We start from the raw sequence: 25,997 nt of genomic DNA, 5'->3' as shown, positions 1-25,997 counted from the left end.
GGATCTCAAACTACACTCCTTGGGATTCTCTGCAAGTAAATCACTCACACAGGATTCTGTTTTCTTTATCATGTGGCAGAAGTTTGTTTTTCAAACCTCCTTTGGCTACCCAATCTAAATTCTTGTACCTTATCAAGCGTCTTAAAGCATAGAGCATATTGGCATTTTTAGACTCCGTATTTCAAGAAATGGACTAACCATGGAAAGAAGGATGAGCACACACCAAATATCTGTGCTCCTGTGGCTAAACTTTAAGGACATAAATTAGTGACAGTTAAATGACATGCCATCCAAAGCTTGTGCCAGCAGGAGTCCACAAATGGTGGCAGGAAGTTCTTGCAGCTGGTAGAGGGCCATAGAGCCCTTCTGCTGTCATTTTTGCTTTACGTTTTTCATGCAAGAACTTTTTTACTCATTCCTCAAAACTTAAGAAACACATTGGCAGAAGAATGAGGAGGGGAAACCTAATGTTTTACACTTGTATTAATATAATTTGCTTATGTATCATCTAGAATATGTATAGTCAGACTGAATAAAGGGAATCTTTTAATATCAAGTTGTGCCTTTTGACCTATTAAAGCACTTTTATGGTGACAAGGTGGATCTTTCTTTGCACAGGCACATCTATGTTCTTTGTAAGCTGTAAGGAGAAGTGAATGGTGTCAGCATTTACTAAAAGTTTACTAAAAGTTGCCCACTCAGCATCCTTAAATACTCTTTTTTTGGGAGGGTGGGATTGCCCCTAAGTTTGTGTTATTACCCTGGTGGATCTTCCTCAGGGCTTAAACTGCAGCTAAGGAATAGCCGAATAGGACCTGATAAAATATGAACATTTCAGAAGGCAATGAATATTAACCTCAGTCTAATGGCCTCCCTCATACAGGGTTTTTAAGAAACTGTTTTTATAGAGGGCCAGATAGTAACTGTCTTAGGTTTTTCAGGCTCTAGAATGTCTTAGAGCTGTGCAGCTATCACACATCATACAGGCTGTCACAACTGTTGTGCAGCTGTAGTGCAAAATACAGGTAATAGATCAATGGGCATGAGAGTGCTTCAGCAAGATTTCATGTACACTGAAATTCCTAGCATTTTCACATCATGAAATAATTCTTCTTTTGATTTTTTTCAGCCTTTTAAAAATACAAAAATCATTGCTAGCCAAGCTGTAGTTTGTAGTTTGCCAGCCCCTGGACTAGCAGTAGAAAGGTCTAGAACTAAAACAATGAAGTCATACATCAGTTTCCTTATCTTTCTTACATAAAAAAGATGTATCAAGCTCTGCCCTCACACATGGTATGCACATAAAATTAGAAATTGGATGGCATACAAATCACTTGTTCATTGTAGTGACAGCACTTTCAGCTAACTTTGTTACGCTATGGTGATTGTAAAAAAAAATGTACCTTGTCTTTGGGGCATCTTTTTCTAAATAATGAGAAGTTGAGGGTTGTGACATTATAGAAAGAAGACAGAGAGCATTCCTATTTTGTCTTAATATTTCCTGATGTTCTTCCCAGTGGACAGTGATGATACCTGTTCATAGCTTCGTTTCACCTTGAATTCAGTCCATTTTGTAAGCTGTTGCTTTGAATTTGGCAAAAGAGCCAAATGAGCAGAACACTTACAACAGGGCAGAAGCACTCACGGTTTCCTAGGCAATCGAAGACTGGATGTCTCATAAGGGAAATTAATACTATTTTATTTTCATTGTTATTTATGAAACAGGGCTCATGTTATTTTCAGGAGAAGGCAATGCATTAAAAATCATAGTAACTGAGAGGAATAAAATGCATGCTTTTATGTGTGATCCGATTGAAAACAGCATTGCTAACAAATATAAAATGCACTAATGTGTTTTCAAATAGTTATAGTCATTGAAATGTCAGTCCTTTTCTTTCTTTAAAATTTTCAGGTGGAAAAACCTTGCAGTGGTGGTCAAGATTTACTTCTTTATCCAGCTAAGAGAAAGCAGCTTTTGAGAAGTGAACAGGACACTGAAAAAGTGCTTCCATCCCCACTACCTGCTCCCAAACACACACCACCATTGAAAGGAAGTGGAGCAGTCATGCCAATGGACATCAAAGAGAAAGTGGCAGAGCTGCTGGTGAAGTACACCAGTGGCCTTTGGGCTAGTGCACTCCCCAAAGCATTTGAGGACGTGTACAAAGTAAAATTCCCTGAGGATGCCTTAAAAAATCTTGCCTTGCTTTCTGATGTGTGTACCATAGACTACATTTCTGGAAATCCCCAGAAGGCCATTCTCTATGCTAAACTTCCATCACCCACCGACCAGATCCTAAAGGATGAAGGGCAAGCACAAGGCGATTATGATATCAAGACTATGATTGAACAAGAATATTTGCAGTTAGAAAAAAACATTGCCGAAAGTTCCGAAACCTTCATGGAGGACATAACAGTCCCTCCTTTGGTGATTCCGACCGAGGCATCCCCGTCTGTGTTGGTGGTTGAACTGAGCAACACAAATGAAGTGGTCATCAGGCAAGTTGCATTTTCTGATTCTTTAGGATGCTTGTGTACTGTTGACTGTGCTTGTGGATGCCAGGGATCAAAGGAAAGATAACATACTCTTAGTTTTCTAGAGTTATAGTGAAGTATAATAACATATTTTTTAAATTTCAAAACATACAACTATTCTTATGAGAAATGATGACCAACCGTTTAAAAAATCAGGATAATAAAAATGAGCTTGAAAAAAATTCAATGTCAAAAGCATTCTAGTCCAAAGGAAAAGCAACCCCCCACCCCCGACTAGGTAGTATCATTTCATCAGGGTCTATAGTATGTAGCATTTCCTAAAAGTCAGAATAGCTAAGCAGCACCATTAGCCCTTGGACCCAGAGGTGCTCTGGCAACATGAGCCTTTCAGTATCATTGCCAGGGAGGAGGAGTCATCACCTAAGTGGCTGATGATAACTGGAATGACAAAAAACAGCTCAGCTCCAGGCACTCACCTTGGACTTTGGAAAAACTGTACAATACATGGAAAGTCTAGAGCGATTACAATTTGCAGTTTCCTGCTCAGGAAAAAGAATGGGAGCCTCTGTGGTGAAGCTCTGGTGCACCAGCCCAGGGTACAGCTGTGGCTGGCAGGTGAGGAAAAGGCTGAAGCAGAACAGAATCCAGGTTCCTTCAGCCCAAATGGCCCTGTGGTATGAGCTGCCAGATATTCAGGGCCAAGCGGGAAAGGCCCAAAGAAAGACCACCAAAACCAAACTCCTTCAATAAAAGGAGCTAAAAATTATAAAAACTCTTGCTTTCTATGAATAATCTGAGTCTTGATAATGGTGTGACCCAGTTTCTTGGGATGCTCAAACTAGAAGCAACTTTAGAGAGGGCTTGTTTTATACAGGGGTAGTGACCATATAAAGTGTTTATTCTGGGAGTGGTATGGCCTAATGATAAACATAGCTCAGGGAAGGCTAGGGAGTACCATTATGGTCCACTAATAGATTGAGGTAAAGATGTCAAGGGGCAGATTGCTAACTTTTACTATTTGATGTTGTAAAGAAAATTTAAACCTACTTACAGCAGGGTTCTGTGGTATCTATTACCAGTAATCATTGGTGCCATTGTCAGAGATCATCCAGTGCTGGGCTGGTCAATTGTGATTTCTGACGTTATTAAGGAAAGGTTGGCAGGAATCTGGATCAGTTCTAGGACATTAATTGAGGGTTCCAGACTATTCCAGGAGTATTAGTTCCAGGGTCTTCAGATTACTTAAACTTCTTTGTCCAATATAAATTCAAACCCTGGAGTCTGTGATCAGCAGGACAGCTGGCAACCAGCAAGCATGATAGGTCATATTTACTGTTAGGTTGACCCTAGGTCATTGGTCCCCCTCCTTAAGAGTTGGCAGACCCTGGCCAAACAGTACTCTGTTATATCCCATCTTCTTCACCTAGGCAGTCAGTAAGTAGGCCCTGAAAAATGGGCTTCTGGCTCATAAAGGTCCTCAAGGGGTGCTTTAGCAGAATCCCGAGGTTAAATATGGGAATCTTTGTCTCCAGTCTCAGAAATTAACTTTGTAAAACTTGTAAAAATTTGTAAAATTTGTCTATATGCCTCCTTGCTCAGGTAACTGGGGACAGTATATGACCCCATTCTTGTCATTGTTCACTCTCATCCTCTACCCTCACCCCAGCCATGTAGCTATCCTACTCTCCTGGCTGCCACAGAGAGCACCTGCATTTCTCTCTGCCTCCCTTTTCCCCACAGGAGCCTGTACCAGGCAGACTGCCCCCTCAGGGCTGCAGCCCAGGCTCTGCCATTTGAGCTCCCAGGGCTGGAGCAGTGCTACCAAGGCCCTTGAGACTCCAGGAAATGGGTACTTAGGCAGAACTGCAGACCTCCCAGAGCTCAGGGTGCAGCTGCATTCTAGGCAGCACCTTAACATCGGCAAAGCTCAATAAATAAAAACTGGGAACAGTACAAAGAACTATGATGTGGTGTGCCCCAGCCTCCTTTTGTGGTTAAAAGACTCCATCTCCTGTCTGGGATAGCTCCTGTTTCATTATCCACATTGATTTTCTAGGTTTTATATCCTGGAACGAGGCCTTTAATGAAGGCAAGAAACAACAGCCTGCTTGTGGCAGAAAAGAAGCTAGTATGTTTTGAGACATAAACTGGGACAGAGTGACTGCAGTTGTCAATGCTGGAAAGCTGTAGAAAGGGCTAGAGCATGTCTGAAAATAATACTAGAAATAATTCTCAGAAAGTAGACATTTTAGAATATACACTCACCTCTTTTGAGAGTGTCAAAACTCAATATTTTGTTGTGATTTGTTCACTAAGTTGGGGGCAGTGTGTGTCACATTGTTGTGTTCAGTATGTTCAAGGCTGTATGTTGGAGCCCAGGGACTAGCATGTGCTAGTTCCTATCCTGGGCTTTTTTTTCTTAGTAAAGTTTCATTGCTTTGCAGAGCGTGAGGTTCAGAGCCGCCTTAGAGGGGGCAGAACTTTCTGGTAGATTCTCTTCTCAATATTGGACACAGATCCCCAGAACTCTTAGTGGAGCTCTGAGGGTGATCCCCACTTCCTTGGATTCCCTTAGTGTCTGTTTTCCACATCTCTTCCTCTCTTCCCTCCCTCAGGTCTTTCCTCAGCCTTGTCCTCCCTGGGGCCTCTTCTGGGCTGTTATATCCTCTGATTCTCTGGATGGTTGTGGAACATCTGCCCCATCACATGGTGGATTGGACTTCAGTCTTGTTTTGTGTGATCTCCATAATACTCTAATCTTGCTTTACCAGGGGATAAATGTTTCCTGCCTTCCCTCCACCATTGGTATAAACAAGTCTGAGACTGGAACCAATGATGGCAGTAGAAGAAGCAGAGTGACACTAAATGAATTCCTGTAGTTTTCCTCCCACTGAGTTGCTTCATTCATGTTCTCTTCCTTTTACTAATACAGGTATGTGGGCAAAGACTACTCTGCTGCTCAGGAGTTAATGGAAGATGAGATGAAGGAGTATTACAGTAAGCACCCTAATGTCACACCAGTCCAGGCCGCGCACGTTGGGCAGCTGCTGGCAGTCAATGCCGAGGAAGATGCTTGGTTACGTGCACAGATCATCTCAGTAGAGGAGAGCAAGCTAAAGGCAAGCACCATCTGCTGTGTCATGGCATCACAGGGGCACACACCTTATTCTGTTTCAGATATAAATGTTGCTTCTCATTTTATGTCCTTTCCAATCTAATCCTATATAGTTTTCACTGGAAGTTGAAAAAGTAATGTCAGTTAAAGATTATCCCTGTCAGCTTTTAAGTCAGTGGTAGGCATGTTATGTCTCAGGAGTTTGCTAACAAAACAAATAAATAAAGCACATGCAAAGGATACCCAGAACCTACCGTCTGATCAGGAAAAGGTGTGTATGCTCTCTCCCCATACTGACCCCCTCTGGGCAGCTCTTCAAGGAATGATCAGAGAGCTGCCACTCTTCCTCTCCCTCTTAGCGAGAACTCTTGCAATTCTCAGGAGCTGCTCCTAGGGTCACCCTCTCAGTCCTCTTGGAAAGGTCAGAGGGCTCCTTCACTGCCCTCTGCCATCAGCAGGCTCCTTGACTTCCAGCTTGGCCACATCTGGAGTCACCTCTGCCCCTTGCCTCTTCTCACTCTCAATGTAGGGTCAGAGAAACAGGACTCTCTCACCCACAGTCCCAGTTTCCCTGAGGGCTGTGGTGCCTCGGCCTCATAGCCCCCCATACAGTGTGCAGAGGAGCTACGTGGGATCTCTGCTGTATCGTGATCACTGTCTGCTGTTTTTACTGTGTCATGTCTTCCTTTCTTGGTAGAAACTTTATTTGGAAATTATCCTTTGAATAGGGCCTGCCTCCTGGATCTATCAGGCAGAGAGGCCTCTAAGTTCTGGAGAATCTGGAGGAGGAGAAGAGATCCTTTTCTTTCTTGATTGCTAAGATGTCTCCTTTTCGTTAAGCGAAAATGCACTTTAAGACTTCTGTGTGTCGCCTTGCTGTCTGAGAGCAGGTGCCCCTCGCCTCCCAGTCTTACAGTTCCTTCTGCTTGAGTGGAAGACTCTCAGGCCGCCAGGGGAATGTGTCTAGAGATCTTAGGGTTCTCTCTGGATTTGCAAAAAGGAAAGCCCGCTTCTGTTTCAGCAACCCCTGTTCCACAGTTTAAAACCAAATTCCATTTGCCATTTCACCCTCTGGCCATAATCCATGTGTACCATTGAGTGCTAACAGCCCACCCCAGAACCAGGCTCTGGTCCACCAGTTACTCCCTGCTGCAACTCCTGCCCACACACAGCGGGAGGGCAGGGAGGGAAGCTTGCGGCTTCATACCCAGTTTGTTCCGTAAGTAAGAGAGGCCCTGGCCCTGTCCAGAAGTAAGGTCACCCAGCCAGTAGCCACATTTCCCATTCATAGAGAAATTTAGAAAATTCCTTAACTGAATCTTTAGAGACACAACTTTTTAAGAAGTTTGACTGACTTTAAAAATCTGAAACTATAACACTGATTGGCAATTGAAGACTTATCATATGACCCCTGAGCATTTGATAGAAGAGAGATGAAAACATGGGCCCACAAAAGGCTTGTTGTACATGTTTGCCACAGCTTTATTATTAACAATCTGGAACAACACCAACAGGTGAATACATAAACAAGTTATAAAGTTATAGTTAATTTATACAATGGAATACTATTCAACAATCAAAGGAATGAAGTATTAATATAAATACTGACATGGATAAATCTCGCATAAGTCCATGTAAGTGACATCTAAGAACAGGTCAGCTTCATCTGCAGTGATAAAATCTGAACAGTGGTTGCCTGGGACCGAAGTGGAAAGGAACTGGTTGCCAAGGGGAAGAGGGAGCCTGTGGGGGCAGTGAGAAGGTCTGTATCTTGATTATGGTAGTGATTCTATGGACTGTTCATTGGTCAAATTAGACTACATACTTCCAATATTTTTTATTCAGTGTAATTATACTTGGATAAGTTTAAAAAAAAAATCTGGAAAAAGCTAAGGACCAAGTTGGTCACTGGACTAGAGAAAGCAAAGAGTTTTTTTTATGTTTGTAGTGTGGGCTCTTGCCTGCCTGTATTTGTGTGCCCATGTCTGGGTCCCTCTATTCCTCTGGGTCTCTAGTTGATAAGGAGTAACCATCCCCAAATTTTGCTAGATAAGCTTATACCTCTGGCCATTTATCTCCTCCTATCCTTAGGGAGTTCAGTGGAAGCTAGTCCATGTTAAGGGATAGGGATTTCTTATGAAGAGAAGAACTTTGCATAAGTCCTGGTGTCACATTAACAGTGCAACAGTATTTACAATAAATAATGCAGATATTCCACTAGGACATGCCCACCCTACAATCTATATTGCTACTGAGAGCGGATTGTTAGAAACAGGAAAAAATAACTCAGTGTCTTGGACAGTAGCATGCTCTAAGACAGCAATGGTTGTAGCAAAGCTGACTCATCTCATTCCCTACCTCCTGGTGGCGCTGACTGATTTCTCCCATTATTTGGAGAAGCCCCAACTATTTCACATGAACTTTGTTTCTCTGGAGCTGCACTTGGCTTGGCAGCTCTTGGCTTGCTGTCTGACTGCAAGGTCCTTGGCAAATAGGAGGAACAGGACTCTCAAGTGGGGCTTTAAGACCTGTGGCCACTTGATGGTGCCAGAGAACCACAAACAGAGCCAGATACCTGGACTTTGTGAACTTGCTGGTGTTCCTCTCAGGGCATTGGAAACTGCAGAGCACAGGATACAGGACAGAGTGTGGTGACAGTCACGCAGGGCCATCTAGGGACAAGTGCTTTAAAAACTGTGGCTGCCATACAAATACATGTTATCATGATTCAAATACAAGAAAGAGGGTTGGAACTGTAGCTCAGTGGCAGAGCACTTGCCTAGCATGTGTGAATCCTTAGGACCACATAAAAATAAACAAAGACATGGCACTACAATTTTTTTAAATATAAGAATGAAAAAAAAGAAGCAAGCCACAGACATTACAGAAACACTCTGAAGAGTTTGGAGAAGTCTTTTGCTGTGCTGACAATACATCCTGAATTTCCCAGAAGTCATGATCTCAAAAGTATGTCCTATAGTCAGACCACACTATCTCCATTTCAGGTCTGGGAAGAACAGAATCCAAGTTGTGTGTGGCTATAGCTATTAAAGGAAGTGAAAGCTGCCTGGTTCCTGAGGTCTATGAGAAGCGAGAACAGGTGCTAATTTAGAAGGGGAGAGATGAACTTGTACACTTAAATGGCTAGCCACCTGCTATAGTGACCCTGCCAGCAATCTGGGCCGCCAGCACTCTGTGCCCCCGGCAGCCTTGAATCAAGTGTGGACTGTAAGAAGCATTGCCACAGGGGACAGACCAGCCACAGCCCCACTTACCACATGGTCCAGGAAAGAGTTAGCAGTTTCTCCACCTCCTCTCTTTTTCCTTAGACTCCTTGCTGGAGAGAAGTTTTGATTTGTGCCATGATCTAGGTGCCAAGAAGCTAGCCTGTTCACTTTGTTTTCCTGCCAAGCCTCTGTCCCAGTTTTTGTTCTTTTGTTTTGCTTAAAAAAAAAAAAAAAAAAAACATCTACGCATCCACTTTAATTGGAGAAGCATGCTAGGTTTTCAACACTTTCAGATTTTAAGTTATCATTCTAAACCACAATTTAATATATCTAGATTTTTTAAAGGCTTTGTGTTTATATGGTCCTTGTCAACAGAAAGTTCTGTATATACACTAAAAATAGCATTTAGGCTTTTACTGATCTTTGCTGATGGTGAGGAGGAGCCCTGAAAACACAGAACTGTGGCACATATGTACAACAAGCCTTGCTGAGCTGGATGAAGGTTGAACCCAGCTTCACATCCCTGAACCAAACAAGAATATATGTTTTTCCAGTGTAGAATTTCATGTTGTCTGGTCATGATATCATTGCTGTCACTGACAGAAACATCTCAGGCCCTGGAAGCACAGTGGCTGAGGCACTGGGTTCCATCCTCAGCACCACATAGAAATAAATTAATAAAGGTATTATGTCCGTTTACATAGAATCCCCCCCAAGCCCAGGCTGAGTTTGGCTGCAGCTCTTTTGCAGGTTCTTGCATAGTCAATAAATCACTGTCCTTTTCTTTCCTCCTTACGGAAGCATAAAGGTATATGTGTGAGTGACAGAGTAGGGTACACTTAAGGTCTGGAGAGCACATTGGTAAATAATGAGAGCAAAGCTGTCAAAAACACTGCTTTGGGGATCTAGACTCTGATGTGCTGCCCTCTCTGGGAACAACTGCTGCTACCCAAGGAACAGGAGGAAGACTAAGATTAAGCTGGCATTGGAACATGAACGAAGGTGGGGGAAGGGAGGGCAGTAGAGTTGGCAGAACCAGATAAGTATGCTGCCGAGATACCAGTGACAACAAGGCCTGGAGTTGTCCATGTTCTTCCCATTGAGGAAGGGGCTAAGTAACAGACTGGGGCTGGAACCAAGAGCCCTGTATGTTAGTTAGCTTTCTGTTGCTATGGCAAAATACCTGAGATAATCAACTTAGAGGAAGGATCTATTTGGCTCATGGCTTCAAAAGTTTCAGTCCATAGTCACTTGGCCCCATAATTGTTGTCCTGTGGTAAGGCATAGATCATTGCAGGATGTGAGTGGGCAAAGCTGTTCAACTTATGGCAGCAGGGAGGTAGAGAGAAAAAGAGAAGGGGCCAGGGACAAAATATACCCTTCAAGGGTACCCGCAATGACCTACTTCCTCCAAGTAGGCTCCAACTCCTGAAGTTTTCACCACCTCCCAATAGCTCATTAAGCTTTGAATCCATAAGTGGATTAATCCATGTATCAAGTCATAGTCCTCATGATCCAGTCATCTCCCAAAGGCCCTGCCTCTGAACACTACTGTGGTGGAGACCAAGCCATCAACACATGTGCTTGGTGGGGGGTGGGTGCCATTCAAGATTAAAATTAGCAACCCAATGTCCTGGGCCCACTCGAGGCTTCTCTTCAGGGAGCAGCTGTCTGCAAACCACTTCCTGCTGGTTGTGGCATAAAATAGAGCCAGTTAAATAATATATCAAAGTTTTGTTTTTAAGTGAGGATAAAGAACTTGGAACCTAAACGTCATGATGGTGGTTGTTTATCATTAGGTATGCTACGTCGACTATGGCTTTAGTGAAAATGTTGAAAAGAGCAAAGCATACAAATTGAACCCGAAGTTCTGTTCACTCGCATTCCAAGCTACAAAATGTAAACTGGCAGGTAAGGTGCTTTCCATTTTGGTAGCTTTTGGCTGCGTCTCTTTGTTTTAAATGTGTGTTTGTATATAAAGTGAAGGCTGTTTCTCCTAAAGGAGAAATTCTGATTGGTCATCAGTTTTTCATCTTGTTTTAAGATTGTCAGCCTTAGAGTATCAAAGGGTATTCACGTTGTACTTTTAAAAACCTATAGATGAGTAAGGTAAATAAGATTGTGAGGGCTGGGTTTGTGGCTCAGTGGTAGAGCACTTGCCTGGCATGTGTAAGGCACTGGGTTCCATCCTCAGCACCACATAGAAATAAATTAATAAAGGTATTATGTCCATTTACAACTAAAAAATTAAAAAAAAATAAGATTGTGAAACAAAGAATCCATATAAAATTTAACAATTCTGTGGTGGATTCATAATTCCAGTAGGTGATCCAAGCAGGCACAATCAGTTCTCCATCTTAGATGATTCTGTTATAGCATTTGCTATTTTTCAGGACTGGAGGTTCTAAACGACGATTCTGATCTAGTGAAGGTGGTTGAATCTTTAACTTGTGGGAAGATCTTCGCAGTGGAGATACTTGATAAGGCAAATATTCCCCTCGTTGTTCTGTATGATACCTCAGGAGATGATGATATCAACATCAATGCCACCTGCCTGAAGGCCATATGTGACAAGTCCCTAGAGGTTCACCTGCAGGTACTACCCTAACCACCCTCGTCCTCTGAAACACATGCACCAGAGAGAAAATCATCAGAAAAAAATGTTACAGATTTTAGGCTAATGATTAATACAGATACAACATAAATATTGAGAAAAAAGAAGGAGGGACTGGAAGAGAAAAAACTGTCAATAGTAATTATTACTTAGGAATGTGATTTTTTATTTTCCAGTTTCTACAGTGAGTATGTATTAATTTTGTATGAAATTACTCTGCACAAATAATGAAGGGAAGTAACACAAAAAGGAAAAATTCAGTCCATGAAGATATTTATTATTATTTGCTTTAACATTTTTAAGTGCATAGAACATCAGGGCCCCAAAAGAAAGATACTTTTAAATAAATCACAAAACATTTACCCTGAAGAAAAGTACAAGGTCTTTAAAATAATCATTGTAAAGGCATCATGAAAACATTGGGGGAATGGTTTGAATAAGCAGAACTGAGAATTGTCGTCTTATTACAACTTGATGACAAACAGCTAAAATTAAATCTTTACCTCAATTATAGTTTTTCAAATTGTTCAAATTCACATGACCTATGATCATTAGTTAGAAAGCAGGTTGGTCATGGGATTGGTTTTATGAGAGTTTTTTATTTTCATTTCTGTGAATGTTGCAAAAACATGGTTTATGGGATAATTCTTATTCTAAATAAGTGGGGAAAAATAAACCAAAATTAACTACCTTTTTAGCTTTTCAGACAATGGAATGTGGTAATCTATGCAAAATGTCTTGTTTGTGCCTGACACAAGTATATTAGGTATTCCTTTTGGAAAGAAAGGGATCCAGTGTAATTAAATGTAGTTTTTTACATTTAATAATTTTATTTGATACTGTCATCTAAGTTAGATGATTTTAAAATACAAACTTTTAAATGGGATATTTAGGTAAATATCCCTTATGAGAAAAGAACATTCTGTTCTGAAGCATTCTTGGTGTGCCTCTATCTGTTCCAGGTTGATGCCATGTACACAAATGTCAAAGTGACTAACATTTGCTCTGATGGAACACTGTACTGCCAGGTGCCTTGTAAGGGTCTGAATAAGCTCAATGACCTTCTGCATAAGATAGAGGACTACTTCCACTGCAAGGTAATGGATAACATTCCCCCCATATACACACACACACACACATACATACTATTAGTCCTAAAATCACACACATAAGTAGTTCACTAAACTGCAGAAATGGGAATAATTTTAATAGTTTGAGGTAGAATTTCTAGAAAGATAAGTAGGAGCCCCAGACTTCAGAGCTTTAAGAGAAAAACCCCACCATATTCTGCATTTTAAAATGGAGATGATGACAGTGTGTTCCTATGGGATTGTCCTGTGGATAGCTGCTTTACTGGTTAGTACAGTGCCTGGCATATAGTAAGACTTCATTATTTATAACATGTAGTTTGATGACCTATCAGTGCAGCTGCCCGTGACTCTTTGCCGCTGCAGGCAAAGGAGAAACCCTGGGATTTAGGACCATAAAACTCTGTCCTCATATTCCTTCTCAGGCACCACTAACTAGGCTCTCTATGGTAAATGTGGTTCTGCAATTTAAATTGTACTAATAAGTTCCTTACCGTTTTATTCGTGTGTGTGTATGTGCGTGTGTGTGTATGTGCGTGTGTGTGTGTGTGTTTATGAATCAGGATCAGTAGAGGTTTTAAGTTCCAAAAGTTGTTTCCGCATATCCATTAGAACATTATAGTCAGAATATGCTGAGATTCCTAAGTAACTAAGCCCTGTGGCCACTTTAGCCCTGTCCCCCTTGCCTTGGAAGTGAACCCTTATCTTCTAACCTATAAGGTGGGTACATTGGGCAACTTGGAGCACTCTATTCAGCTTTGTATTTTAGCTGTGCTTCTTGAGGGGAAGAGACTGTGCCTTGCCAGTTTTCTACATCCCCTACAGTACCTAATTCAGTAATGTATACATAAAATAAATGTTTCCAAAATACTTGCTAAATCAGGTTAAATCTGTATTCAGATCACTATCCCCTCCTTCAGTGTTACAGATATCATTTGTGTGTGTGTGTGTGTGTGTGTGTGTGTGTGTAAAGCTATTTCAAGGTCATTACTTAAGTTTAATTGGCTAACGTGTCTTGGAGAAATCTGAGACCACCAGAGAGGCTGTCCCTATTGACTCGTTTGCATAATGTCCTATAACCTGTGGTGGTAAAAAGCACTCTTGACATTTTCCGGGCTCTGGTGAGCCACTGAAGGCATTTTCTTTGGAGAGAATAGAGGCACTCACCTGAATAGAAGGAGACATTCAGGCAGAAGAGGCAGATGAAGACCTACACGCCTAATTTGTTGGCATTTCATTGGCATGGGTAATACATATTTGTGTTGATAACATTTCTTTTGTTTTGGAATTAAATTCATTGAGTCTTAATGTTAAAAGATGGAAAGAAGAGGCCTTATGGACAGCTGGCCCAGCCTCCTCACTTTTCATCCATCTGCTGTCCTACTCTGTGAGATTCAGCACCCATCTTCATGTGTAAGTGATGGAGACGGAGCCTAAATGAATCATGTTGACTTCTCTGCTAACATGTTAACAGGGCTGATTTGTGAGCCTTGTACACTCAGGGAGAGTAAACCACTGTCATCAACAAACATGCAAATGACAAGACAGAAGTTCTTGTACCCCTTGTATGTTTGCTGCATCCACAAGGCTTACTCCTTGGAAGGAAAGGTCTCAGAGGAAGTCTGGGTTATATGTGGATAAAACAGCTCCCCACCCCTTGGCAGTGTGTTTCTTCTAATGGTGTAGCAATGTGCTCTTTGCCAAGAGTAATGAAAGTATCTCATGTTTCTGTTTTGTAGCACATGACATCTGAGTACTTCGTCTCATTACCCTTCTGTGGGAAAATCTGCCTCTTCCATTGCAAAGGAAAGTGGTTACGAGTGGAGGTAAAATCATCACTTGACTTTTTAAAAACTTATTATGAAACATTTCACATATATACAAACATGGTTTTAAAATAAAAGGAATAAGCCACATGGACTCATCACTAGTTTATGAAAGAAAAGACAACCTCAATGGTTCATCTCCCTTTTTGCATTCCCTTTTTTCCTGCCCAAGAGAGGCTACCAGCTGAATTTGGTGTTTCTCATTCCTATTCATTCCTTTATGCTTTTAGTATATTTGTTTCTGTACATATATACTTTTACTATGTATGTTTAGTAGTTTGTTAACTAGTATAAACTATATAATTCTGTGGTTCTAGATACAAGAACTACATAATGAATATGTCTTTAGAATATGTAGCAAAAAATGAACGTGGCTAAATGAATAAATTTTTAAATTTTTCTGTAAATAGCAAAAAGTGTTGATTTTTCTAAAACATGTTTTTCACTTCCAGTGTTAATTAGTTATTCACCCTTGTTGATGCATGCAGCCCCGGTCCATCTACATTCACACCGTATGATATAACAAAATGAATATGCCAGTATTATTATTTTCTTCTCCTGATGATGAACATCTAGATTACTTGTCATTTTTTTCTTGTAAAAAGCACTGCTCTGAACCTTCCTACGCCTATCTTGCAGAGTATCTACCTAGAAGTAGTCTCTGGGTACAGGAAATGCATAGCTTCAGCTTTTACTAGATAATTCCTAGTTGTTCTCCAAAGTCTGTGTCCATTGATGGTGCAGCCCTTGAGAGATCTGGCTTGCTGGGGGAGTCTCAGACCCTTCTTTCCCCCTGCCTAGGTTTGAGGCCCTGTATTCACATACTCATCTATTTCCAGTTCCTGGCAATTTTAAACTTAGTTATAAATTTGAAAGGAGGTTACATTTTATCATTTTTATATTTTTAAAAGGTGTGTCTTAGATTTTTGTAGTTGCTGATTTTTTTTCTTGAATCTTCCTTTCTTCTTGCCCTTTTTTCCTCCCTTCCATATCTATTTTGCCCAATTACTAAAATCGAAAATCTCAGCTTTATGTTATTTTTCTGGTTTTTTTCCTTGAGTACAGAGGTTCTTAACCTAGATGCAAGGACCTCTACTTTCAGTGTGGGGGTGGGATTCCTGAACCCTTCTGTAATTATATCCAAAGTTCATATGTGTGCACTCGTATTATATATTTGCAAAGGGAAGTATGCGTAATTTTCTTAAGATTCTCAAACCAACCCCAAAAAGGTAAGAATCATTGATCTATTCCTTTTTTTTAAATGCTGCACAGAAACATTTTAATAAATTAATTGATTTTACCTTTTAAGAAAACTCAGACCTGTCTACATTAATTAAAGCAGTTTTGGAGTAATTACTATCATTTATGTAAATGTGTCAGGAGGCCAAGCTCTGAAGTTATGTGACCAGGGCTTGTGTGCTGTATGCTTAGCCATAAACTTCAAAAGCATGACTCACTAGAAAGAATGTGGCATTGTACAGATCTTAAAGCTCTTTTACAATATGTAAATATACAAATACTTTATAAACTTTAAAAAAATAATTTCAGACTTTCTGAAGAATTGCAAAAATAGTACAAAGAGGCCCCATTTACCTTGTACTCTTCAACTGACATCTCACATGATCATCATATCATTTTAAAACCAGGAAGTTAACAGTGTTAGTACAGTGTTCTTAACTAACCTGCAGAACTTTTTGACATTTCCCAAGTTGTCCTACTAAAGTTGTTTTTCTGGTCCAGGATTCAAGTTAACATCCACATTGCATGGTGGTTATGTCGACTCCCACCTGCAGTTGCTCAGTCTTTGTCATTCATGGCTTTACTAAACATAGCATCATTTTGTAAACTCTCTCTCAATTGGAGTGTCTTTGTTAAAATTTCGGGTTGTGCATGTTAGACAAAAACATTTTCTTAGTGTATGCCCAGATACTTGGATGACTGTCTGGTGTTATGTGTATTGTTATCAAATTATGTATTGCCCACCTTTGAGGTAGGCAGAAGGTTTGAGTATTCTCTTAGCAATGTGTGGAAAGTTAAGGAGGAAGAAATTATGAGAAGCAGATCCTGTGTTAAATGATGTTTTTATTTTTGACAGTTACACAAATAATTACAAAGTAATTACTGTAGAAGTAATTGACTCTGTCATTTCTCCATTTTTTAAAATTATTTGGAATTTGTTTTATCTCTCTAAAACTTTCTGCGTTTCAAAGGTTTTCAATTAGCAAAATGATAAAAATTACTAGGTTTTCTGACAAAGCTATAAAAAGTGTTTTTAAAAATATATAGTATTGGGCTGGGAAGGTAGCTCAGTGGTAGAGTGCCCGCCTAGCACATGTGAAGCACTGGGTTCAATCCTCAGCACCACATAAAAATAAACAAATAAAATACAGTACTTATCCAATGCGAGTACAATTTTGTTTCTGAATTTCCTCCATTCTTTGTTTTCCTATTGCTAAAATATAGTAGTAATTTCCCTCACGTTTTAATATCTTAGAGAACAGATTACATCTTCTAATTAGCAATATTTAGTAATGTATAAAGTCATTTTACAATAAATCACATCTTGGAATTAGAAAATAGTAAACATCACTGTCCTTATGAATTTTATTGATAATTAGTTTATTGATTATTAGGTGAATTAAAAACTAGATGTTGAAATCAATTCTGCTTTCAAAGAATACTTGATAAATAAATGCATTTTAAATTAAGAGGAAATTTTAATAACATAGTTTTTGTTGCTTTTAATATGCAGTTTTGAATTATATAAAATGTAATTGCATGGAAATGTTGGTCTTTGGAGCATAATAAATCAGCCAGTACCTTTCTCATTTCAGATCACGAATGTGCACAGCAGCCGGGCTCTTGATGTTCAGTTCCTGGACTCTGGCAACGCAACGTCTGTAAAAGTGTCAGAGCTCAGAGAAATTCCACCTAGATTTCTCCATGAAATGATTGCAATACCACCCCAGGTACAATATGTCTTAAGCCTGGAGATTTGCTGGAAGAGGTTTGGATGTGTTTGTGATCAGTTTATGAGATGCTTTCTCAGTTTTGATCTTGCCAATGATCAAAGTCCTCATTTGTAAGAAAATTGAAATTTATCCAAATGTGGTTGTTTACCGTTTCTGAAGTAAAACTTGGCTGACTTAGACAGAAAGCCCAGTCATACTTATACAGTATTGTTTGATAAATGTTTGCGTTTAGGTCCACTGAGGCATTAAGGCTGTGTTGTCCAGGTGGAGGTTCCATTTTAATTATTAGATGCCAATACCAATTCCTATAGTTTCAGGATGTTCATACTTAATCATTTTCTATGACTTTTCCTCCATACATTTTAGTAAAAAGATTAATGTCAGCCCTTTTTTCCTCTCTTATTGAACTTTTAGGTGATAAGGATTTTTAATTATCTTGAAAAATTGTTCAGGACTTTTTATTACTTTTTGGAGAAGTGGTGTATTTTGTATTAAAATTAGTATTTTTTTTAAAGAGAGGAGAGAGAGAGAATTTTTTAATATTTATTTTTCAGTTTTCAGTGGACATAACATCTTTATTTTTTTTTTTTTAATTTTTATGTGGTGCTGAGGATCGAACCCAGCGCCCTGCGCATGCCAGGCGAGCATGTTACCGCTTGAGCCACATCCCCAACCCTAAAATTAGTATTTTTTTTAAATAGAACTGTTTGGTATTCCGTAATTGCGAAATACCTTGACACTGTTTTCTAGAAGACACCTCCTGCTCTCAGTATTCAGTGGATAAAACAGTAGCTGTGCAAACCTCACGTGGCTTTTAGCGTTTCTCTCATTCCGGCCTCCGTTGCCTTTTCTAGCAACAGCTATTACACAGATGTTTAACTTTTATTCAAACCTGTTTTCAGAATCCTTTTTCTGAGTCCTTTTGTTCAGTTATAATATTGGAGGCAGACAGACCTTAAGTGCTGCTGTACTTTCGAACAGTTCTGGCCTCTTCATCTCCTTGGTGAAGCATTCATCCAGGGCTAGCCTTACCTCCAGGGGTTCCCTGCCTGGGAGGGAGGGCTGTGGCCCACTGCTGCCAGTCTGAAAGGCACACAGTAGTTTTTGTTATGCTGCAGCACCAACAGGTTCTGAATGTTTTTTCTGTTAATCTTATCTGGATTTACTATTTAACATCTGTTAAGACTACTGATTGAGGTGGGAGCGGTCCTTAAAGGCTAGCTAACCCAAGCCTCTGGCTAACAGCATCTCCCCAAGAGGTTTAAGTCACAGTAGCAAACTAATGGTCTGTCAGCCAAAATTAATTCGAAATGTTGTGTTTTGGCTCTTGGCTCTTACCATAATTTAAACATGTAAGTTAGTTCCCAGGATTTTAAAATTAGGATTTTTTTTTCCACACAAAAGCCTACTTCTGTCTTTTCTTTTGGTAATACACAATATTGAGCCCTCTGCCCTATGGGCAGTGCCATGTTTGCCAACTTGCTGGCCCATTGGACCCCCCCATACTCCCGCCATTACTTACCAGCCCCTGCAAATATTATAGTGCCCTCTCCCTCTGCCCTGAGTGACCCCTCCCCTCCGCATGCAGCTGGCACTATGAGTGCTTGGACTGGAGGGAGAGGACAAGAGAAGAAGGGGTAGAGAGGAAAGGAGGAACCCGAGAGGTATAAAAAGGCTCACTTGAGGCTGAAGGGATCCCCAGGGTCACCTTTTGCTACCTGCTGCAGTCATTCTACAGAAGCTTGGGAAGTGGGGAAAGGCAGTAGTTTTGGAGTAAATGAGATGGCTGTGGATTTTAGGTTTCCCTGCCCCACCTAGTTCTCATCAAGGCATCCTTTAAAAAGTGAGCTCAAGTACAGCTCAAGCTCCCACGAGCTACCCAGGAGATACTGTAGAGCGCTGAAGCCTCTGAAAGATCCTTGCAAAAGTTATATTTTTTTCAAATATAACTTAAAAACTTCATTTTTAAGTCAAGCTTAGAGGGAAGGTCTAGATGTATCCCAACCCTGTCTGCTCAGCTCTGTGGTCTTCCACAAACTAGTTTCTCTGAGTTGTCTCACTGTCTATAAAATGGTGTCCCAGGGCCTGCCATGTAGAGGTATAGTGGGACGGGAAGTGCCTGGTACAAACAGGCCCTGGCTCATAAGAGAAATAAAGGTAGTAGTAGTGACATAAATAGAGCCAGGAACATAGGGACCGACACTCAAACCAAGAGCTGTGGCGGTCACTACCTGCTATTGCTGTTGATGCCCTCTATCTGGACAGCATCTTTTTGAAGGAAAGTAATGTTGACATTACTCTTGGGTACAAGTTCACTTTTCCATTGTGTTTTTTTCCCCCACAGGCTATAAAGTGCTGCTTAGCTGATCTTCCGCAATCTATTGGCATGTGGACACCAGATGCTGTGCTCTGGTTAAGAGATTCTGTTTTGAATTGCTCCGACTGTAGCATTAAGGTTAGTTATTTTACTGGTCCTGGTGCTTCTAGAAAGGGATCTAGAGCCATTGATCAGAGGGCCGCTAGTGGTTTGTATGGAAGAATTTTGTTACTGTAAACTGATGCTTTCACATTGGACACATCTTTATGTTCAAAATATTGGTTACATGTGTAGCTGTAAAATATTTCATGGTTTAATTGTTTCTTATTTAAGAAATTATCCTGTATGCCTGATATTACTTTTAAACCATTTATTTAATTTTTCCCATTATTAATAAGATAGTAGAGATGGTTCTCTATTATACTTTTGTATTGTGATAAGGAATTAAGTCATCAACAAAAGGACATATCTCTTGATAATTGTTTCTTATAATTAAATAAGTCCTTTTTTTAAAAATTAGAATAGGTTATAAACATCTTTTGTTTTATAACTTTGGTTATTTAAATTTCTTATTTCACTAGCTCTTGTTTCATTTTCTGCACTTTTGCATCTTAAAATGAAAAACCATGCTGGGCATGATGATTCATATCTGTAATCCCAGCAACTTGGAGGCTGAGGCAGGAGGATCACAAGTTGGAAGTCAGCCTCAATAATTTAGCAAGATCCTGTCTCAAAAATAAAAAAGGACTAGGTGTATAGTTCAGTGGTAAAGCAACCCTGGGTTCAATCCCAGTACCACAAAAAAGAAAAGAAAAACCTTGTTCCTATTTCTAAGAGCAGAAATAAATGTAAGATGATGTTTTCTGTTATTAACTGATGCAGATATTGTTTTATATAAACATATAAACACACAATGTCCTCAAAAAAATGTCTGCATGAAATCTCAGATTCGCTCTAGCTAACACCATTCCCCTGTCTTTCTGTTCCCCTAGGGTTGCATTCCATGTGGCTGCATGCTTAATTCCACACTGTTGTATATTTTTCAGTTGTCATGTTGTCAGACAATATTGTTTTCTCAGCTACTCATTTTTTTCTAAGCTACTTGTTAAACTCCTGCAGCTCTGGTATTTGATAAAAATTTTTAGTGGTTAGTTTTTAAGTGGTACTTCTGTATCATAAATATAAAAAGAAAACAAACTGATAGTCAGTATCTCATTAGTACCACAAAACAAACTGATAGTCAGTATCTCATTAGTATCTCAAAGGATTATTTTAAATAGAATTATCTCACTGGGAAAAAACCATTTTTTTAAGTAAAATACTGTGGAAGGATCGCCTCACTGATGTCTCCTGATATGATATCCCTGCCTGTGTTCCTGCCTTTTCATTTCTAGCCCTGTCTGATAATTAGATGCGACTAAAAGTGTCTCACTGAGGTAAACCAGAGAAGATAATGAAAGTCATTTACAGTCATCTAGCCTTTGGGACACATGGCAGTGTTGTCCCAGTTATCAGTACATGGTATTCCTGCACAGACACCCCTATAGCAGAAAGAGCAGAGGTGGCTGAGGAGTCAGAACGTCTTCTGGGAGAAAGTGCAAAACTGTGGTGTGGGCTTTCTTTTCTTCTCTTCCCAGGTCCCTTCTCCATGTAGCGAGGGTGAGGGGTGAGGACATACAGTAGGCCAAACAAGGAATTGGACCCACGGGTGTGGGGATGTCCGAGCTTTTTCTTTTCCATCCCAGCAAGGGTATACCAGCCTGGAATGGTGACCAGGGCTTTTGCCATCCTCATGATTATGTAATTGTTGAAACTGGGTGATGGGAACTCACCATGATATTCTATTTTTTTTTGGAATGTCATTAATTTAAAAGCTCTCATCATGACGTATGGAACCACTCTTCTCAGTGATAATGACCTCTGTCTAGCAAGTGGTAAGGTTTCCCCAAAGCTTTTCATTTCCATAAGATTGCTGCTGCTTTATAGATTATTTTGACTTGATTCTTTTTATTGCTAGGCTGTGACAGACAGTTCATCTACCTTAAATAAAATGAATTTTAGCCAGTATGTTTTGCAAAATGCTGTGCTTTCATATTTAAGATTAATATTATAACTGTCTCTCAAAATTCAATGTGAATTTGGGTTTCTTATATTGCTTTTTGTATTTTCCAAAGGTTACAAAAGTGGATGAAAACAGGGGGATCACATATGTGTATTTATTTACTCCCAAGAACTTCCCTGATCCTCATCGAAGTATTAATCGGCAGATTACAAACGCAGACCTGTGGAAGCATCAGAAGGATGTGTTCTTGAGTGCCATATCCAATACAGTCAGCTCTCCCAGCAGCAAAAATGGTAACACACCCTTGTCAGGCCACACTGGAGAGAATTTCAGAAAGAGCTTCCTAGAAGTCATCAAAAAGCCCATGGCAGACCACACCAGCTCTTTCTCTATGGAAGAACTGCCACCTCCTGTCCACTTGTCGAAGCCAGGGGAGCACATGGATGTATATGTGCCGGTGGCCTGTCACCCAGGCTACTTTGTCATCCAGCCTTGGCAGGAGATACATAAGCTGGAAGTGCTGATGGAAGAGATGATTCTGTATTACAGTGTGTCTGAGGAGCGCCACATAGCGGTGGAGAAAGACCAAGTGTATGCTGCAAAAGTGGAAAATAAGTAGGTCCTAGGACAAAGCTTTTTATTCCGCTCCTAAGAAAAGTGTGTAGCATAATACCAGGGATTCTTAATCTCAACAGAGGTATTTTGAACCACACAAATGTATTTGGAATGTGAATTAAAATCAGTGAATTGTGCAGTTTTTCTAATATTTAAAATGTCATTTATCTAAAAATCTAGTTAACTATATTCCTGTTAAAGCCTAATTATATACCGAAAATGAAGGTTTAAATGTTTTCCCACAATACTTTTATCCAGAAAATAATTTTTCTCATTGACTTTTTTATTTTAAAAGTAAAATGTATGTTATACAAAATTTATGAAATACAAAAAAGCATAAGAAACTAAAATTAGCTACCTAAACATAATAGTTGCTAAATCATTTATGTATTTCTTCTAGTTTCATATGCATATTTATATAATTAGTATATTATTATTATATAGAAATCTGTATCTACTTTTCCTCCAACATTATGCTATGAACATTTTTCCATGTGGTAGAATTTCTTTAGAAATATTTTTCATGGCCAAATGATAATATGTCACATGGAGAAATCATAATTTTTCTCTTTTGTTATGTAGGATTTTTCTCTGATTTCTCACTATTAGAAGTAATAATAGATTATTATTATAAACAATAAAGCTTTGCATCTCTGATGTTTATGGAATAGGTTCCTAGAAGAGAAATTAACCTGTTGAAATTACTTGTTGAATCTCGATATGTCTAGATCAATATACGTTATACATTTCTTCCTAGCAGTGCGCCACCCTTTATAAGGAAGACCAGTGCATTACATCACTGTTCTTTGGCCTTGGGACTGTGAGAACCATACTTCTTACACATGTTTAACACTCGAGTCTGTTTTCCTATATTGTCACGCCTGGATCCACACTCTCCTCCCTGAGTCCCGTGGGGCCCAAGCTCTCCACTCTCCACTCTCCTGTCCATGGATGCCACGAAGCCCTGGGAAATGGCACCTCAGCCCATCTTTTCCTCATGCCAGCTCGCTTAGGGGAACATACAAGCTTAATGTTGATGCTGAACGTGAAGAGTTGTCTCCCCTCCCCAACACACACACACACACACACACACACACAGGGACCCCACTCTCAGGTTAAAAAGTCATACTGCTTATTTTTTAAGCATTTTAAAATATTAATTAATTTTTAAAGTATTAATTTTAAGAATTAATAAAATACTTTTATTCCTTAAGATAGCAAACATAGTCATGTATAAATGTCATTTTCATGGGAGAGAAAACCTAATTTGTAACTCTCAAAAGTGAAAAGTATAATTATCATTTTGAAAAGCACACAACTCTACTTGTCACAAGGTTTTCATCTTCAAAAAATTATTTTTACTATGTCATTATGTCATGTTATTTACAACCATAAGCATAAATGGGTTTAATTCAGTTTGTGTAAGTTTGCTTTAATCAGAATTCTTTGCAATGTAATTTAGTTACATTTAAAAACAAACCATTGTTAACTATCAGGAGGAGCAGATTAATGATGGCAGGGAGGTTCTACTTGGAGGAAAGGGGTTACCAGGGAAGGAGAACTGATAAACTGGAGGCCTGTAGTGTGGGCCCTCTGCCTCCCCACCCACCCTCTATGGGTTTGAACAGTTCTGCCCAAGAACTCTTGGACTTTAACTTGTTAAGTTATTCCCAGATAATCAAAGATTGTTTTTCTGTCTTTGTTTTTAGTACCAGGGATTCAATTCTGGCACTCAACCACTGAGCCACATCTCCGCCCTATTTTGTATTTTATTTATTTAGAGACAGTCTCACTGAGTTGTTCAGCTCCTCACCATTGCTGAGGCTGGCTTTGAACTCGTGATTCTCCTGTCTCAGCCTTCCGAGCTGCTGGGATTACAGGCATGTGCCACTGTGCCCAGTTTCAAGTGTTGTTTTATAAATAAGAACAGATTATCCAAATTTTTTTAAAGCTTCGTGAACTGTCAGTATCAAGTGTTAGTCACTCTATTTACTACTATACCTTGTTCCCAACTATAGTAGGCTAAGACTTAGGAATTTCAGATATATTTTTTTTTTATTAGAGTGGTTTCCAAATTGATTCCAATAAGAAGCACCTAGAAGCCCTATTTAAAATACAGATCTCCTTCATCACCCCAGGAATCCACCATCTCTGTGGTGGAGCCCCAGATCTATGTTTTTAACAAACTCCAGGGGATGCCTTGCACTAAAGTTGGTGATCTAATCAAAACAGAAGCCTTTATGAAGCTTCTAGTTTTGAGAATCAAAAGCTGAATAGAAATACATCACATCTGTTTTCTGAGGCTTTCTCCCCACTGCTCTGTACCTCTTTATTTATGGACTGAAAATACAGACCACCATCTTGTTGCCCTGTACAATTTAAAGACAATGCTGTTGGTAAAAATCAAATGTTTTTGTCTCTTTTTGCACTCACACAACTTAGCAACTTTTACCAAACTGGCATTTCTACATACTATGTTCTCTTCAATTTGATCAGAAATTTTTATTAATAGAGCTTATCTTCCAAATGATGGTTATTATAATGCCCTAGGGACTGAGACTGGTGCATTACTGCCTGTCACACTCTGAACCTGTCTGGAGGTTCCTGGAGCTCCTCCAGTGGCCACCAGTCACATAGAGTGCTTTAAAGTTGGCCTCTTTTTTGGTAGGTTCTTACTGTTTACTAGGGCAGCTGAGTGGTTTGTAGACCCTTCTCGAAGTGTTTGCTGGCCAGCCCCTGCCTAGCAGTATGTCACAGTAACAAGTCTGCCATTCCCTGGGCTTGGGGTTGGCAAACACATTCCAGAGAATGACTGGGCCTTCCACCTGAGGTGGAGTCCCTCTCTGACCATTGAGGTACTGAGACCACCTTCACAGACACTTTCATCTCAGCTGCAGCAAGGAGTGTTCCTTTCCTTAACATAATAATCCTTTTTTAATCATATAATTGAGACTATAGGACTTCAAAATGGCACTTCATATTTTAACCTCCAAGTCTAGGTTTTTCACATTTTATCAGTGTCCCCGGGAGGGAAAAGTATTTTCATGTGAATTTCTTTTTGGTTCCTTGAATTCCAGATCTGAAACCAGGCTCCTGTTCTTTCCCACCCTCTTACCACATCCAGGTTCTTTATTTTAGGGATGAGTTGGGTTTTGTGCTTGGTTTTGGTTTTCAGTTTCCTCCCTTGGCATAAAATTGTCAAGTTTTTGTTCAAAGCTTTTTTGATCTCTCCCTAGCCTCTGGTCTCAGGCTTTCTCCTCCATTCCCACATGCACTCCCTTCCACCATGCCCTCCCTAGCCGTCTGTGCTTTCATCTCAAGCATTTTCCACCTCCAGCTGGTCCTGCACGCATCTCTCTTTTCACCTCCCAGACCATGGGCTACATACCAAATGTGTGGCTGTTCTCTGTCTCCCCAGGTTGAAGGGATCCACTGGTCTTGTCCTGACCGTCCTGCACGGCATGTTTCATTGTGCTTAAGGATGGTTGGTGGTTTATGTATCAGTGTCCCTCATTAGCTCTGTGAGGCCCAGCAAAGTCTCCTGAATGAGCAGATTTCATCAGATGAGCCAATGGCAAAGCCAAGAATCGTAACCTTTGGGAAAAGAAGCAGCAATGGCCTTAAAAACTTCTACAATTATATAGCTTTCTATTTTGATAACCATT

At 39.9% G+C, this 25,997-nt stretch overlaps 1 protein-coding gene across 2 annotated transcripts in view; it reads left to right on the top strand.

Moving 5' to 3' along the window:
• The window catches only part of Tdrd7 (tudor domain containing 7), a 71,872-nt gene that overhangs the window by 37,670 nt on the left and 8,205 nt on the right, over positions 1 to 25,997 (top strand). For both annotated transcript variants that reach the window (XM_015492287.2, XM_015492288.2), the window contains exons 7-15: positions 1,913 to 2,499; positions 5,429 to 5,615; positions 10,638 to 10,749; positions 11,232 to 11,434; positions 12,415 to 12,549; positions 14,280 to 14,366; positions 17,201 to 17,335; positions 19,683 to 19,793; positions 21,830 to 22,332. In XM_015492287.2, the coding sequence (XP_015347773.1) occupies positions 1,913 to 2,499; positions 5,429 to 5,615; positions 10,638 to 10,749; positions 11,232 to 11,434; positions 12,415 to 12,549; positions 14,280 to 14,366; positions 17,201 to 17,335; positions 19,683 to 19,793; positions 21,830 to 22,332 (2,060 nt within the window). The remainder of the gene's footprint in view (positions 1 to 1,912; positions 2,500 to 5,428; positions 5,616 to 10,637; positions 10,750 to 11,231; positions 11,435 to 12,414; positions 12,550 to 14,279; positions 14,367 to 17,200; positions 17,336 to 19,682; positions 19,794 to 21,829; positions 22,333 to 25,997) is intronic.

The sequence above is a fragment of the Marmota marmota genome, unplaced genomic scaffold, assembly GCF_001458135.2.
Source record: "Marmota marmota marmota unplaced genomic scaffold, marMar, whole genome shotgun sequence".
Taxonomy (NCBI): Eukaryota; Metazoa; Chordata; class Mammalia; order Rodentia; family Sciuridae; genus Marmota; species Marmota marmota.
Note: the sequence above shows the minus strand (reverse complement) of the source record. Positions and strands in the feature narration are given on the sequence as shown.